Source organism: Gavia stellata, chromosome 2, assembly GCF_030936135.1.
Source record: "Gavia stellata isolate bGavSte3 chromosome 2, bGavSte3.hap2, whole genome shotgun sequence".
NCBI lineage: Eukaryota > Metazoa > Chordata > Aves > Gaviiformes > Gaviidae > Gavia > Gavia stellata.
Genome location: NC_082595.1, coordinates 61,127,204 through 61,140,664, shown reverse-complemented (window position 1 = coordinate 61,140,664; position 13,461 = coordinate 61,127,204). Strand labels below are relative to the sequence as shown.

General features: G+C 37.5%; 1 protein-coding gene across 1 annotated transcript in view; it reads left to right on the top strand.

The window, feature by feature from the left end:
* SLC16A10 (solute carrier family 16 member 10) overlaps positions 1 to 13,461 on the top strand; it is an 82,109-nt gene that overhangs the window by 36,432 nt on the left and 32,216 nt on the right. The window contains exon 2 of the mRNA XM_059835255.1: positions 9,102 to 9,246. Coding sequence (XP_059691238.1) covers positions 9,102 to 9,246 — 145 coding nt within the window. The remainder of the gene's footprint in view (positions 1 to 9,101; positions 9,247 to 13,461) is intronic.

Genomic DNA, 13,461 nt, shown 5'->3' with positions numbered 1-13,461 from the left:
AACTGCTAATGTTTAACATGATCTTCAGAATCCAGTTTTTAAAGAAGCGGGCGTTTAGAACAGTATTCTTCCATAAATTAGTGTCTTAGTCGCTTCCAACTTAAGTTGTCTTTGGTTATCTGGTCTGACACCCCTCACTCAAAGCAGGTCCAAGTTAAAAAAATACATTGAACTTCTGAGTTAGATCAGGTTTTTCACAGCCTTGTCCAGTCAAGTTTTCAATATATCCAAGGATGGAAATTCAACAGCTTTTCTGGACCACACATTCTGGTGTTCGACTACCTTCATAACATCTGATTGGAATATCCTTTATTGCAGTTCCAGTTGTTTCTTGTCCTGTCACTGTGCACCACTGAAAAGAGACTAGCTTTATATTCTGTAATAATCACCCGTTAGATAATCTGGAGGTACTAATTAAATTCCTTTTGAGCTGCTGGTCTTCTCATCTGCAGGCTGAACAAATTCTAACTTTGTAGCGTGTCCTCATATGTGAGCATGTTAGTGGCTGAACATAAGACTGGCTGAGTTCTTGTGTTATGGCTGAGTTATTAATATGGCAGGTTAAATTCAGTGTACATATGTGTGTGGTGAGGAGACATATAATCCATAACGTGCTGGAAAAAAATATGGCCTCTACATCAGTCATAACCATTAGCGGGAAAATAAGGTCATGGATAGTTTTCTAAACATCCTTACTCTGAAACAGTTGCAATGCTTAAAAAAAAAGTAATTAGGAGACAGAGAATGGAAAAAGTTATGTTAGCATAAAACTTATTGCTTGTCCCATGTTAAATACTGTATGCAGTTCTGACTACCCTGTCTCAGAAACAGTATAGTACAATTAAACTCAATATTGAGGAGGAAGTGTATCTTCTATACAAAGACAGACTAAGTCAAAAAGATGCTTCATTTCAGAGAAGAAACTAGTATGAACAGATCTGAAAGGCATATAAAATCATAGGTTGCAAGAGGAAGTTTAGCAGGGATGATTAGTTCGTATTTCTTACAGCAGAGGAATTAAAGTATGAACAGGTTCAAAACAAAGGGAGTTTTATTTTTTATGTGGTGCTGGTGCCTGAGCATGTTCTGTAACTGATTACAATAAAATGCAATGAAACCAAAGTAATATTGATGGAACTAAATGTTCTTGAGGAATGGTTAGATGCAACTTTCTGCTTAGGAGGTTTCTAAGCTGCTTATTACTGGATGTTGGGAGGACATAGCCAGGGAAAAAGTATTGCAGGATGCTAGTGCTTCTTCAAATGTTCTTTGTCTAAGTATTTTGTGATGGTCAGAAACAGGATACTGGGCTAAATCAGTCTTCAGTCTACACAGTATTGCAATTCTTTTGTTCTTAAAAACAAATGCTATGTAAATGTGGTTATCCAGGCAAGGAATTATTAATACTAGCTGGAGATGAGCAAATTATCTCCAGAAATAACTTTGAACAGTCACTTCTGTTTCCTCCAAAACAGGATCTCCCAAATTTCTGTTCTTAAGGAAGCCAATCTTCTGCTTTGCTGAAGACCATACCCTTGTATGTAAAGGGCCATAATAGAAGTGGAGGTCCTTCACATAGCCCATAATTGAGTTACGGAGTAGTTTGCTGTAAGATGTTGTGGATGCTGAAAATGTATGAAGTGTTCCAGGAGAGGATGACAGTTCATGGAGGAGAAATCACCAGAATATTGATAAATACACTGGAAAAAAAAAGTAATATCCAAAATCGTAGGATTTAGTAGGAAAACCCAAAAAACCTGGCTTAGGAAGTCCCTCACCTGTTCATGGTTTGAGGCTGGGAGAGTACATATAGGCTTCCTTATTCTTGCACAAATCATAACTAATAACTTAATGGAAACATGATGATTTTCATATTGTAAACGTTGTTCTTCCTTTTTTCTTCAAGTATTTTTATAAAATACAAGAAAAACTCTCCTAAGTATTGTTAAAGTTAAACTTTCAGAAGTTGCTAAGTGCCTTTATATAAGCAGTTATATTAACTCTGCATTATGATTTTACTGTAATAGGCTACTTCTGCACAAACCTTCTCAGTGTGAGACAATGAAACATTTTTAAACACCTGCCATTCATATAACTTGTTCTATAGTGTTATTTTACACAATCATTTGAAAAGAATTATTTCTTAGAAATCTGCTTTGTAGAGTACTTTCCAAAACGAAGAATTTCACACGCTTTCAGTATGAGAGAAGTAGTATTTCCACCTTATAAATCAAGAGGTTGACTCTGAAGCAGTTTTTCTCTGATTCTGTACTTTCTGTTCATTATGAGTTAACACAAGAATTTCTCATTATCCAGCATCATTATAGTTTTTACTTAAAAGTGTTAGCAGTGTAGTATGGACTGAATTACTGTACTGGTTACATAATGAGATGGTGGGAGAACTGATTTTTAGGAAGGATGTCTGACAGTGAGCAGAGGTACTGGTTTAGGGGATGGCTGGCCAATCTATTCTGCAAATGCTTAAAAACAGTGTAACTATAGGTCTCTGCACATGAGAATCTGTTATATTAAATGTAGAAAGTTTTGCTCTCACTTTCCAGTCTGTGCTTCTGTCTTAGTATGTGTAGTGCCAAACAGATTATTCTGCAAGCTATCCAGTGAGGTGTAATTATAGTGCTGTCTTGGTTTGCTTCATGAGCTACACAAACACACATATCTGTTTTTTTAATGTGGGGAAACACAGTATTTTTGAGTTTATTTTAAATCCTCAATTTCTCTTTGCTTGCCTCATATTACTTGTCTTCCAGACAGTAGCTTTTTGTTCCCTGTCTCAACCAGAAAATTCTAAGGGGAAGATACTAAAAATAATTGTTGAAGTTCATTAAAGAATGAAAGGTGTTATTACTGTGTTAAGCCAACCAGTTGAAAGACACTTGTGAGGATAAAGCTGGTAAGATTCTTACTGTAATGCATAGAAAAAAATTTGATTGTAAAGAGGAATGCTATGGATGAGTAGCCTTTATTTAAATTTATGCATGATAAAGCATTCCAGTGCGATATGGTATTAATGCTTACTTTTCTGTTGTCTCGTAAGTCCTAGTGCTTGAGTGTAAAGAATGAACTAAAACATTCAACAGCTGGGTTCACAGTTTGGTAGATTAATATGTATTATGTAATCCAGATGTGATGATAGGAATGATTTTGTAAACACTCAGATATTGGATACTATATCTATTGCTGAAGACAAAAGACACTCTATTTAAAATATAGCTGACTTTTAAAAACTCATGGTAAAATGGCAGCATGTTTGTGGAGTAGGTGGTATAGTTTCATAGTTGAACAGATAATATTTCTTAATTAAGAAATATGAGAGCATATACTCAGATTATAACTGAAGTACTTAAATTTGTAGTGAACTGATAAGAAAAGAACATGTAGCTGTGACCTCTCATTTTCAAATAATTTTAGTTATAATAAAGGGGTTTTTTGTAATCTGTTATGTGTTTCAATGGCATTGAAAAGTCTGTTTCTGTGTAGATGCTACCAATAGGCTCTCTGGTCTGATATTTTTATCTTAAGGATAACTTCTGTTACAGCTTCTAGGGAAGCTCAGGAATTGGTTATTCTGCAATTACATGTTTTGAGGAGCTATTTCTTAACTTCCAGTGCCTTAAGGAAGGCTTAAGTCCTGAAAGTAGGAATACCTTTTCTTCTATGGCAATCAAAATGTTCTGTGTATGAATATGAATGCAGTTATATGTAACAATTAGGTGCTGTATTAATATCTGAATTAGCAGCTCTGGAATATAGCCAGCTTGTTGCCAGGAAAGCAGCCAATAGCCTGGAGGAGAAATGTTTTGATTTATATGTAATAACTGCTCTAGAGAGCTCTCATTATCCTGGCAAGCTGCATTTGTAATTTTTCATATTACTTATTTGGGACAGTTGTTGTAATTTCTATTTAAAAAATGGGGAAGACAATTCATTGTAACTTTTTCATACTGAGTGAAAAAGTGTAAGAATGCTTGAAAACTTACTTGAGCAAAGCGAAAAATTACTTGGATCTATTGAATATATTCTATATCCATCAATTTCTTCATGGGATCAACATACTGCAGCAAGAATTATTTGCCTTAAGGAAATGAACAATTTAAACATATGCTGTTCTGTTTATATCTTAATTCTTTTTGGTGCTAGATTTCATCACAGAGGATGAATACACTAAATTTTCTTGAGCTATGTGTACATGTGAAGCTAAACTTCAAGAACATTCTTTTCTTTAAATAGTAAAGCTGTTCATATGAGACATGCCAACAACATCTCTTCAAGTTACATTTCTGTAGGACCCAAGAGCCTCGTGTTAACTTCAAGTTATAAGTTAAAGGGCTCCAGCTTCCATTAGGTAGGTAAGTGGTAGAGCATAGGCTCCCACTTCTGTGGTTTTAATCGCAGTGTTGTTCTTGAAATGCTTCAGATAAGGCCGTTGTCCTTCCTCTTAACTGTCTGTTGCATTGAAAATCAGTGGCAACCTTTCTTCTCTTTTAGGCTTTGCCTCTCGTTGTAACAAGGAGAGAATCAAGTGATAAGAAAGGCATATTTCTTTCATTAGTACCTGGAAGCATAAAGAGACAAAGTCAGCATGTTGTTAATTGAATGTAATTCGAGCTGAATGTTTTCACCTCAGGCTTTTGTATACCAATTATTTTATTAGCTCTATAAGCCATTAAAAAGTACTGTAAACTATTTGATTACACTAAGGAGAATGCTACTTGAATCACAGTCTGGGAATTAGGACTGCTGGTCTCTAATTGTAGCTCTGAAGTAATTTAGTCTGACTTTATTCAAGTTACTTAACTGAGCAACTGAAACAGAGTTTTCTTTACCTGTTTGTCTCAATGAGTGGGGTGCACGTACCTGACCATGTGAGATTGTATTCCCATAACTAGTAATCTCTGGTGGGCTTGTCTAGTGCCGCAGTTGCCTTTGTCTTCTCATACCTAGGCAAGAAGGGTGGCAGGAGGTTCAACCATTCCTTGATACCTTCATACCACTGTAAATCTGATGACAGTGAGTCTTGTAATGCCCAATTCTCAAGTTTTAGCTGCCTTTTCTCTTGGCCTTGCAAATGCACCAGGTGGCACAGGTACTCTGTGATTCTTAGTGCTGCCTTGCAAGTCGTGCAGAGGTGCTGAGGACTGTTGATGGTGGTGGAGCTACCAGTTATTTGGGGGGGTGACGGGAAGACATGGACATTCTTCCTCCTAGTGTTTGCAGTTTGCTTTGGATAGCAGAACTGCAGGGTGTCTATATAGCTCACTCTGGGAAAGATAGAATCATAGAATCATTTAGGTTGGAAAAGACCTTTAAGACCATCGAGTCTAACTGTTAAACTAGCACTGCCAAGTCCACCACTAAACCATGTCCCTAAGTGCCACATCTACTGTCTCCCACAGTATTCTCCTGGAGAAGCTGGCAACTCGTGGCTTAGACAGTTGCACTCTTCGCTGTTAAAAAACTGGCTGGACGGCCAAGCCCAGAAAGTCGTGGTGAATGGAGCGAAATCCAGTTGGCGGCCGGTCACAAGCAGAGTCCCCCAGGGCTCAGTTTTGGGGATGGTCTTGTTTAATATCTTTATCGATGATCTGGATGAGGGGATTGAGTGCTCCCTTGGCAAGTTTGCAGATGACACCAAGTTGGGCGGGAGTGTTGATCTGCTTGAGGATAGGAAGGCTCTGCAGAGGGATCTGGACAGGCTGGATCAATGGGCCCAGGCCAATTGTATGAGGTTCAACAAGGCCAAGTGCCGGGTCCTGCACTTGGGTCACAACAACCCCATGCAATGCTACAGGCTTGGGGACGAGTGGCTGGAAAGCTCCCCTGCAGAAAAGGACCTGGGGGTGTTGGATTGACAGCTGGCTGAATATGAGCCAGCAGTGTGCCCAGGTGGCCACAAAGGCCAACAGCATCCTGGCCTGTATCAGAAATGGTGTGGCCAGCAGGAGCAGGGAGGTGATCGTGCCCCTGTACTCTCAGCACTGGTGAGGCTGCACCTCGAATACTGTGTTCAGTTTTGGGCCCCTCACTACAAGAAGGACATTGAGGTGCTGGAGCGTGTCCAGAGAAGGGCGACGAAGCTGGTGAGGAGTCTGGAGCACAAGTCTTATGAGGAACGGCTGAGGGAAGTGGGGTTGTTCAGTCTGGAGAAGGGGAGGCTGAGAAAAGACCTTATCGTTCTCTACAATTACCTGAAAGGGGGTTGCAGAGAGGTGGGTGTTGGTCTCTTCTCCCAAGTTACTAGCGACAGGACAAGAGGAAATGGCCTCAAGTTGTGCCAGGGGAGGTTCAGGCTGGATATTAGGAAAAATTTCTTTACTGAGAGAGTGGTGAAACACTGGAACAAGCAGCCCAGGGTAGTGGTGGAGTCACCGTCACTGGAGGTGTTCAAGGAACGTGTGGCCGAGGCACTGTGGGACATGGTTTAATGGGCATGGTGGTGTGTGTTGATGGTTGGACTTGATGATCTTGCAGGCCTTTTCCAACCTTGGTGATTCTGTGATGCACGCCTTTTAAATACCTCCAGGGGTGGTGACTCAACCACTTCCCTGGGCAGCCTGTTCCAATGCTTGATAACCCTTCTGTTGAAGAAATTTGTCCTAATATCCAATATAAACCTCCTCTGGCGCAACTTGAGGCCATTTTCTCTTGTCTTATTGCTGGTTACTTGGGAGAAGAGACCAATACCCACCTCTCTGCAACCCCCTTTCAGGTAGTTGTAGAGAGCAATAAGGTCTCCCCTCAGCCTCTTCTTCTCCAGGCTGAACAACCCCAGCTCCCTCAGCTGCTCCTCATAAGACTTGTGCTCCAGACCCCTCACCAGCTTTGTCGCCCTTCTCTGGACACGCTCCAGCACCTCAATGTCCTTCTTGTAGTGAGGGGCCCAAAGCTGAACACAGCAGTCGAGGTGCGGCCTCACCAGTGCTGAGCACAGGGGCACGATCACCTCCCTACTCCTGCTGCCCACACTATTTCTGATACAGGCCAGGATGCCGTTGGCTTTCTTGGCCACCTGGGCACACTGCTGGCTAATATTCAGCTGGCTGTCTAGCTGACTAGTACCCCCACATAAGTAAAAAGATGAGGAGTTTTGTAGAAGTTGGACTTCTTAGAAGCTTTGCAACTGGCTGTCTCCAGGCTGTGTGAGACTATTTACTCCTTCTGACTCCTGCTTACAAATTGTAGTTGGTACAATGTTATCCTGCGACATCAGGAGCCATCTGGGCCATAACATGGGACAGATCTCTTAAGTAATTTCTTGCCACATCCAAGGTGCATTTGAGCCTTCCTTGACTGCAGAGGAAGAGAAAGGACAGACCTTTCATAAATTTGGTCTTTGCCTTTCAGTCAGTGTCACTAGTCTTTCCTGCTCTCCCTTCATACAGCTCATATTTCTGCTGCAGAGGTGCAAGTCTGGGTTAGTCATATCCAGTAAATGCAGCAAATGCCCATAAAAGTACCTCACTCTTCTTCAAATTGTGCCTTCAAATGCCATTATATTTATCACATTGTCAAAAACCCCCAATAACATCCCCCCCTTGCCCCAAACGGTTAGGTCATGGTCCATTGAGATCATTGTTTGCCCAAAAATAGAGGTTTTATTTCTTGTACTCTCATTTCTGTTTTTCTCTACCCATCTGTTCTCTTTTGTTTTTCATTACATTGTAAACTCTTTGAAGAAACAATTTTTTTGTTTGCTTGTTTGTTTTGCTCTGTTTTCTTTAGTGCCTTGCACAATGGGGTCTTTTTCAATGCGTAGGGCTTATTGGGGCTTTAACAACACTAATTCTAAGTCTTGGTATTGATAAATATACTTGCAAATATTCTTATTAGGTCTCTTGGTTATATTTTTTTTCCAGGTAATTTTAATTGCCCTTATGACTGAATCACAATTAAATGATTTAGCTATGTCTTTAGGAAAGATATTCTAAACAAAATTCCAGTTACACAGATTTAAACCCATTCCAAGTTGAAAGAGTTCTTTCATCTTCGTACAATTAAAAAAAATTAGAATATTTTTTCAAATGCATCTTGCATTAGCAGCTTTTTCCACTACGTGTTTAGACAAATTTTTTTTCAAATTGATGGGGGCATTTACCCACCTGAGTATATTTGTTGTAAATATTGTGTTACAGCAGCTTGATTTACCTTTATGCCCTGGGAGAACTGTTGGGTGTAACATTAGTATTGCATATTTGGAAGAATGATTAGATGATAGCAGGTAAATTATGTGGTTCTGAACACCTGTATGAAGTGAAGCAGAAAGTTGACTTTTAATTTTAAATTAATCAAATTCTCTTCTGCCTAAGTTATTTGAAGATATTTTTGGTACACTTGGAGTAAAAAACACACTGTTGGCTGAAACTTCAGTGAACTCACCTGAACGGGATCTTAATGATCTAAAGACTAATTTATAAACAAAGTACAGTTCTAACAATGTCTGTAAAACCAGAGCAGTATCAGATGTAATGACATTTCTCCATCATATATGGAAATAGTTGTACTAGCTCAATTTCTTTTAGCTTTAAACTAAAATCATATTAATAACATATGTATTACAGTATAAAAGCCAACTGAAGTAAGTTTACTCATTAATGTTCAGTATGATCTAGATCTATGTAATTCAGTTAAAATTTGTTAATTTTTACAGCAAACCTAGCTGTTCCAAGTTACTAAAGTCTAGAATTAAATCAAGTGAAATGTGCTAATTGAAGTCAGAATGGATATGGACCCTCAAAGGTATCTTTAATGGCCTAGTCATCAGTTTGAATACTAGGTTACTCACTGGAGGAATACTTGTGTTTAAAAAAAAAGGGGGAAAAGAAAAAAGAAGTAATAATAACTTCTGTAGCTATTTGCATTCCTTGAGCTGATAAAGTCTAAATTAGTTGATTATGTAATTGGTCAGGCTTTTAATTTTTACCATGTTAGGTAAATACATTTTAAAATGTATTTAAAGATTTTGAAAATAGTTACCCAATTGTTTCACTTTTATCTATGATCTTGTGTTGCTGAACTAAAACAAATAATAGCTGAAAGCTGAAATTGCTTGGTCTTCTAAAATGCTGTCTTGTTCTGTTCTGCAGCATGGGTGAACTCTCTTTCTATGGGAATGGTCTTCTTCTGTTCTCCAATAGTCAGCATATTCACAGACCTGTTTGGTTGTCGAAAAGTAGCTGTTATTGGAGCTGCAGTAGGATTTGCTGGACTCCTTTCAAGTTCTTTTGTAAGGTAAAATTATTTTCTTTACATTCAAAGTATTCTATCAATTTTACACGGTCCCATCAACAGAATATAAAGGAGTAAGCAGTGCTACTTTATATTATCTGTTAGAGTAGAAACCTTGTTTTATTTGTTTTCATTTTTGTCTTTCAAACTACGACTTGTGGAAGCTCCAAGTGGTACTTTCAACTTTAAAGGTAATTTAAAAAATATAATATAATCTCATAACAGCACTCCCTATTTAAACAGAACCACTATATGTAAATGTATCAACAGCCAGACTAATGCTATAAGAACAAGAGCATTGTTCTGGATAAGCTTCTTGGATGTTTTCTTGATGCATGCTGTGTTTTAGCAGGTACATAAACATTGTTTCTATTTCCTCTTCTCCTCCCCCCATTTGCTTTTAAAACACTGTTTAAATGTTGATAAATATGCAGTAGGACTTCCAGGAAGGCGTTAATGTTTCAGTCAAATTTGATGTTTTCTTCTATTCTTACTGGTCCAATTGCCAAACACCGGGATAGTGAAAACCTTGGTATAGTGACAGCGTTGGTATAGTGATATATACTTAGGGCTTACTTGCTTTATTAAGAAAATCTCGATTCTTTCTCAGTGTTACTGAAAAAAACCTTATTAGTAGTTGAGGTTTTCTTTCTCCAGATTACACTTAGTTTTGTACATTTCTGTAACTTTTGCATAATAAATCCTAAGAAGTTCAAGAACAGCTGATTTGTTAGACATGCACAGTAGAAGATGAGGAAACAGGAGATTTACTCACTTACTCTAGTCATCAGCAGAAATTGGTGAAGATAGGGGTAAGAAATAGCAAGAAAGTAAGTCACAGTTACCTCTAGTTTTCAGTCTGCTTTTTTGCACCCTTAGCAGAATAAGTACATGAACAATCAAAAGCAAAATTCAGAAGAGTTTCCTACATAAATGAAAATGTATCTATACAGACAGTCTTGTTGAAAATGTTTCCTGTGCCTGTGCTCTGAACCAGATAGACATGAGCTGGCAGTGATCTGGATCAATGAATATCCACACTGTGTGGCACTGAGCTAATACGTCTGGTTTGGGCATATGCCCAAACTGATGTGAAAACATATCCACAAAGTTACAGGAACAGAAGACAAATAGTCCTGTTTTAGGTACTGAGACTAGTGTTTATATTTATTCTTGGAATAACTTATATTTATGGGGAAAAAGAAAGCTTTGTTTTCTTATTACTTGAGCAAGTTTCTGATTTTTATTTTATTATTTGGTTAAGCCAAGGGCAAATATTTTGCTTAACTCATTTTATTAAAGCAAACAAACAAAAAAACCCACTTCCTGATATGTTTTAAGAGACTTGTTACCACATGTGAGGTAAAAACTAAAAGAATGCACCTTGAAAAAGTCTTTCTTCCTCCTTGCTTCCCAATAGTATGTTAAGTGATGAATACTAAACCAGTCTCGTTGTTATAAATTAAACCTCATGATAAAGGAAAGATGTTTTCTTCCTTTGAACAAAATGCTGTCATCTTTGTGTTTCCCTGATATCCAATGGAACAAGGGCACAGAAGAGGGATGCAAAAGAGTTATTTTGTAAAGGCTTTAAAAGTATTTTAGCTTATTTGATTTTTGTTTTAGAATTTGAGGAGCACTTTGAGAGGAGAGGTGAATTTTCATTAGAGTACATGCCATGTTAATGTGCAATGATTTATGCCTATTGTGAAATGTGTTCATCTGATTCGTGTCGATATGGAACAATGCTAGGGTCGCATGATGAAATGTGACTTTGTCTTACATACCCTTGTTAACCATAAGCCTAAGAAACACAGAGTGGTTAATGTATATAGTTCTTGTATCTTGCAAGGGTTGCCTGACAAATATTCCAAAACTGGTTTTGTTGCTAACCGCATAGTATTAAGCAAAAGAAGTCTAATGTGAGGGATACCCCCAAAAGCGATTTTATGCGAGTGTGATTTGGATTTCGATCCGAGTGACTATAGTCACAGGGTGGATAATGTGGAATTTGGATAATGAGGTGGGATTCCTGGGCACAAAGAGCTGTTAAGACTGCCCTTGCTATCTCTTGTGCGACCCGGGGGAGTGGAGACTCACCCGGCTAACACAGGGTGCAGATAAGGAGGGGGCCCTGTGGAGGCAGGATAGCCCTGCTTATGGTCAGCAAAGACAGTAAAATAACAGGAATGTGAGAGGTCCTTTGTTCTTCGAAAAGGCTTCGTGTCCGATAACTGACCTTTGCTTCATTACCTGTGAAATGCATATTACAACTCACACCCCTGCATATGCTAATGAAGATTATAGAGGTCATGCTAGACATATGACTATAGCACTCGTCTCTCCACCCAAATCATGCTACACGTCACATATGGGGGGGGGGGGGCGACACCTAATTCATTTACAAAGACCAACCTTTCCTATGAATATGTAGCAGCAAGGGAAATATAAACCGAAAACAAGAACTGTACGGTGTGCGTCTTGGTGGAGCAGAGACTCCCGGCGCACCCAGCGCTGTTTGCTTGCCTCTATTCGTTTAATAAATTGTAAACTTTAATTGCAATCCTATTTGGGGTTGAGTCATTTATCACACCTATGATGTTATCAGTTAATTGAGGGAGTATAGTTCAGATACAGAAGTCAATGTTCTAAAAGTAAAATATTGTACAGTAGATAAATGTAAATATGACTTTCTGCTTTTGTTACATACTGATTTCTTAATATAAATTTTATCTCTTAGGGAGCTGAGATGTAAGACTATTTGTAATGCAGGAAAATATTTTATGATGTATGTCATGCTGCAAACTCTGCAAAAAACAGAAGTTCCTGTCCTTACTGTATTATGTTCCTCCTCTCATTTCATAACTTCTGTTTTTATTTTTCTTGGATATTTTCCATTGATAAAGGTAATCAGTCTTTCCCCCTTATGTTGTTTCTGCTGGCTTACCTTGTGTATAATCAGTTTTAGAAATTCATAGTTTAATGTAGAAAGCAACAATATTATGTTACACAAATATTCTTTTTCAGAATAATACACAAAGCCAGAGTTCCTGGTGTAAGACCTTTGTTAGTCAAATACTATTTTCTAAGAACTTCTGTAATTGCATGGGAAGCTTGCAGAGTTTATTTTGGTATAGAAGGATGCTGGTAGCACAATGAAAAGCACTACATAAAGCATTCATACTAAAAAAAAAAGTTAATATACTGGCTAACAGGTTAATAGTTTTCTATAGCGGCTTTAAAAGCAGGTGTTAGCTGATAGAAAGGAGCCCATGGTTCATTGAAAACATAGTATTAAAATAAATCATCACTTGCCACCTCAGAAATCTTGTATAAAAACATTTCTCACACATTGCCTCCTTCATCTAAATGTAAAAAAAGTGTCCTTTGACTTTATTAATACTATAATACTAATTTAATTGATTATATTAACACTCTTACTTCATACTGTTAAGATTTCTTGCATAAGTACCTTTTAATGTCACTTGTCTGCCTGCAATCTAATACAATGGCTCTGCTTCATTTCAGTTGTATAGTGGATGGTAATGGTGGGGAACCTTGTGATGAAGATCGTCCTTAATATGAGCTGAAATGTTTCATTCTTTATTAATGTTTTTTTCCTGTTTCTTTCTTAGCATATCCAATATCTTGATCAAAACACTGAATTTAGAATATTTAGTAAAAAGGGAATTATTTGCCTAAAAAAAAGGAATACCTAAAAAGTCTTATCATTTCCTAGTAACGTATTATATTGCTAAAACTTGACAGTATTTTTGTGTTTTATTTTTCATTACTATTAATGTTTACAGCTATTGTATTTTCATAATAAACTACATAAATACTTGATTTTTCAGGGTTCATGAGGAGTGTTCAGTATTACGTTTGAACTGCTAGCATAGTGAAGAAATGTGTAAATCAAAATAATATAATTTTCTTCAGAAAAGAAAAAACCAAAAACCCAGCAATAGTTGAACTTAGTTGGCTAATTCACCCTGACAATGATTTTTAAAACTTTCTTTTAGTCAGACTGTTTGGTGTAATTATACTTAAATATAGTTTTGCTTTTTTACCTGTTCAGTGAATTCTATGAAATATTCAGTGGAAGAAAATAAAATAATTGGTGAAATATGCTGATACAGTATATCTCAACTTACTTCAACTTATAAGTACATACAAAGTCTTAACTCACTTCTGTAAATATGTCAATTCATTGAAAAA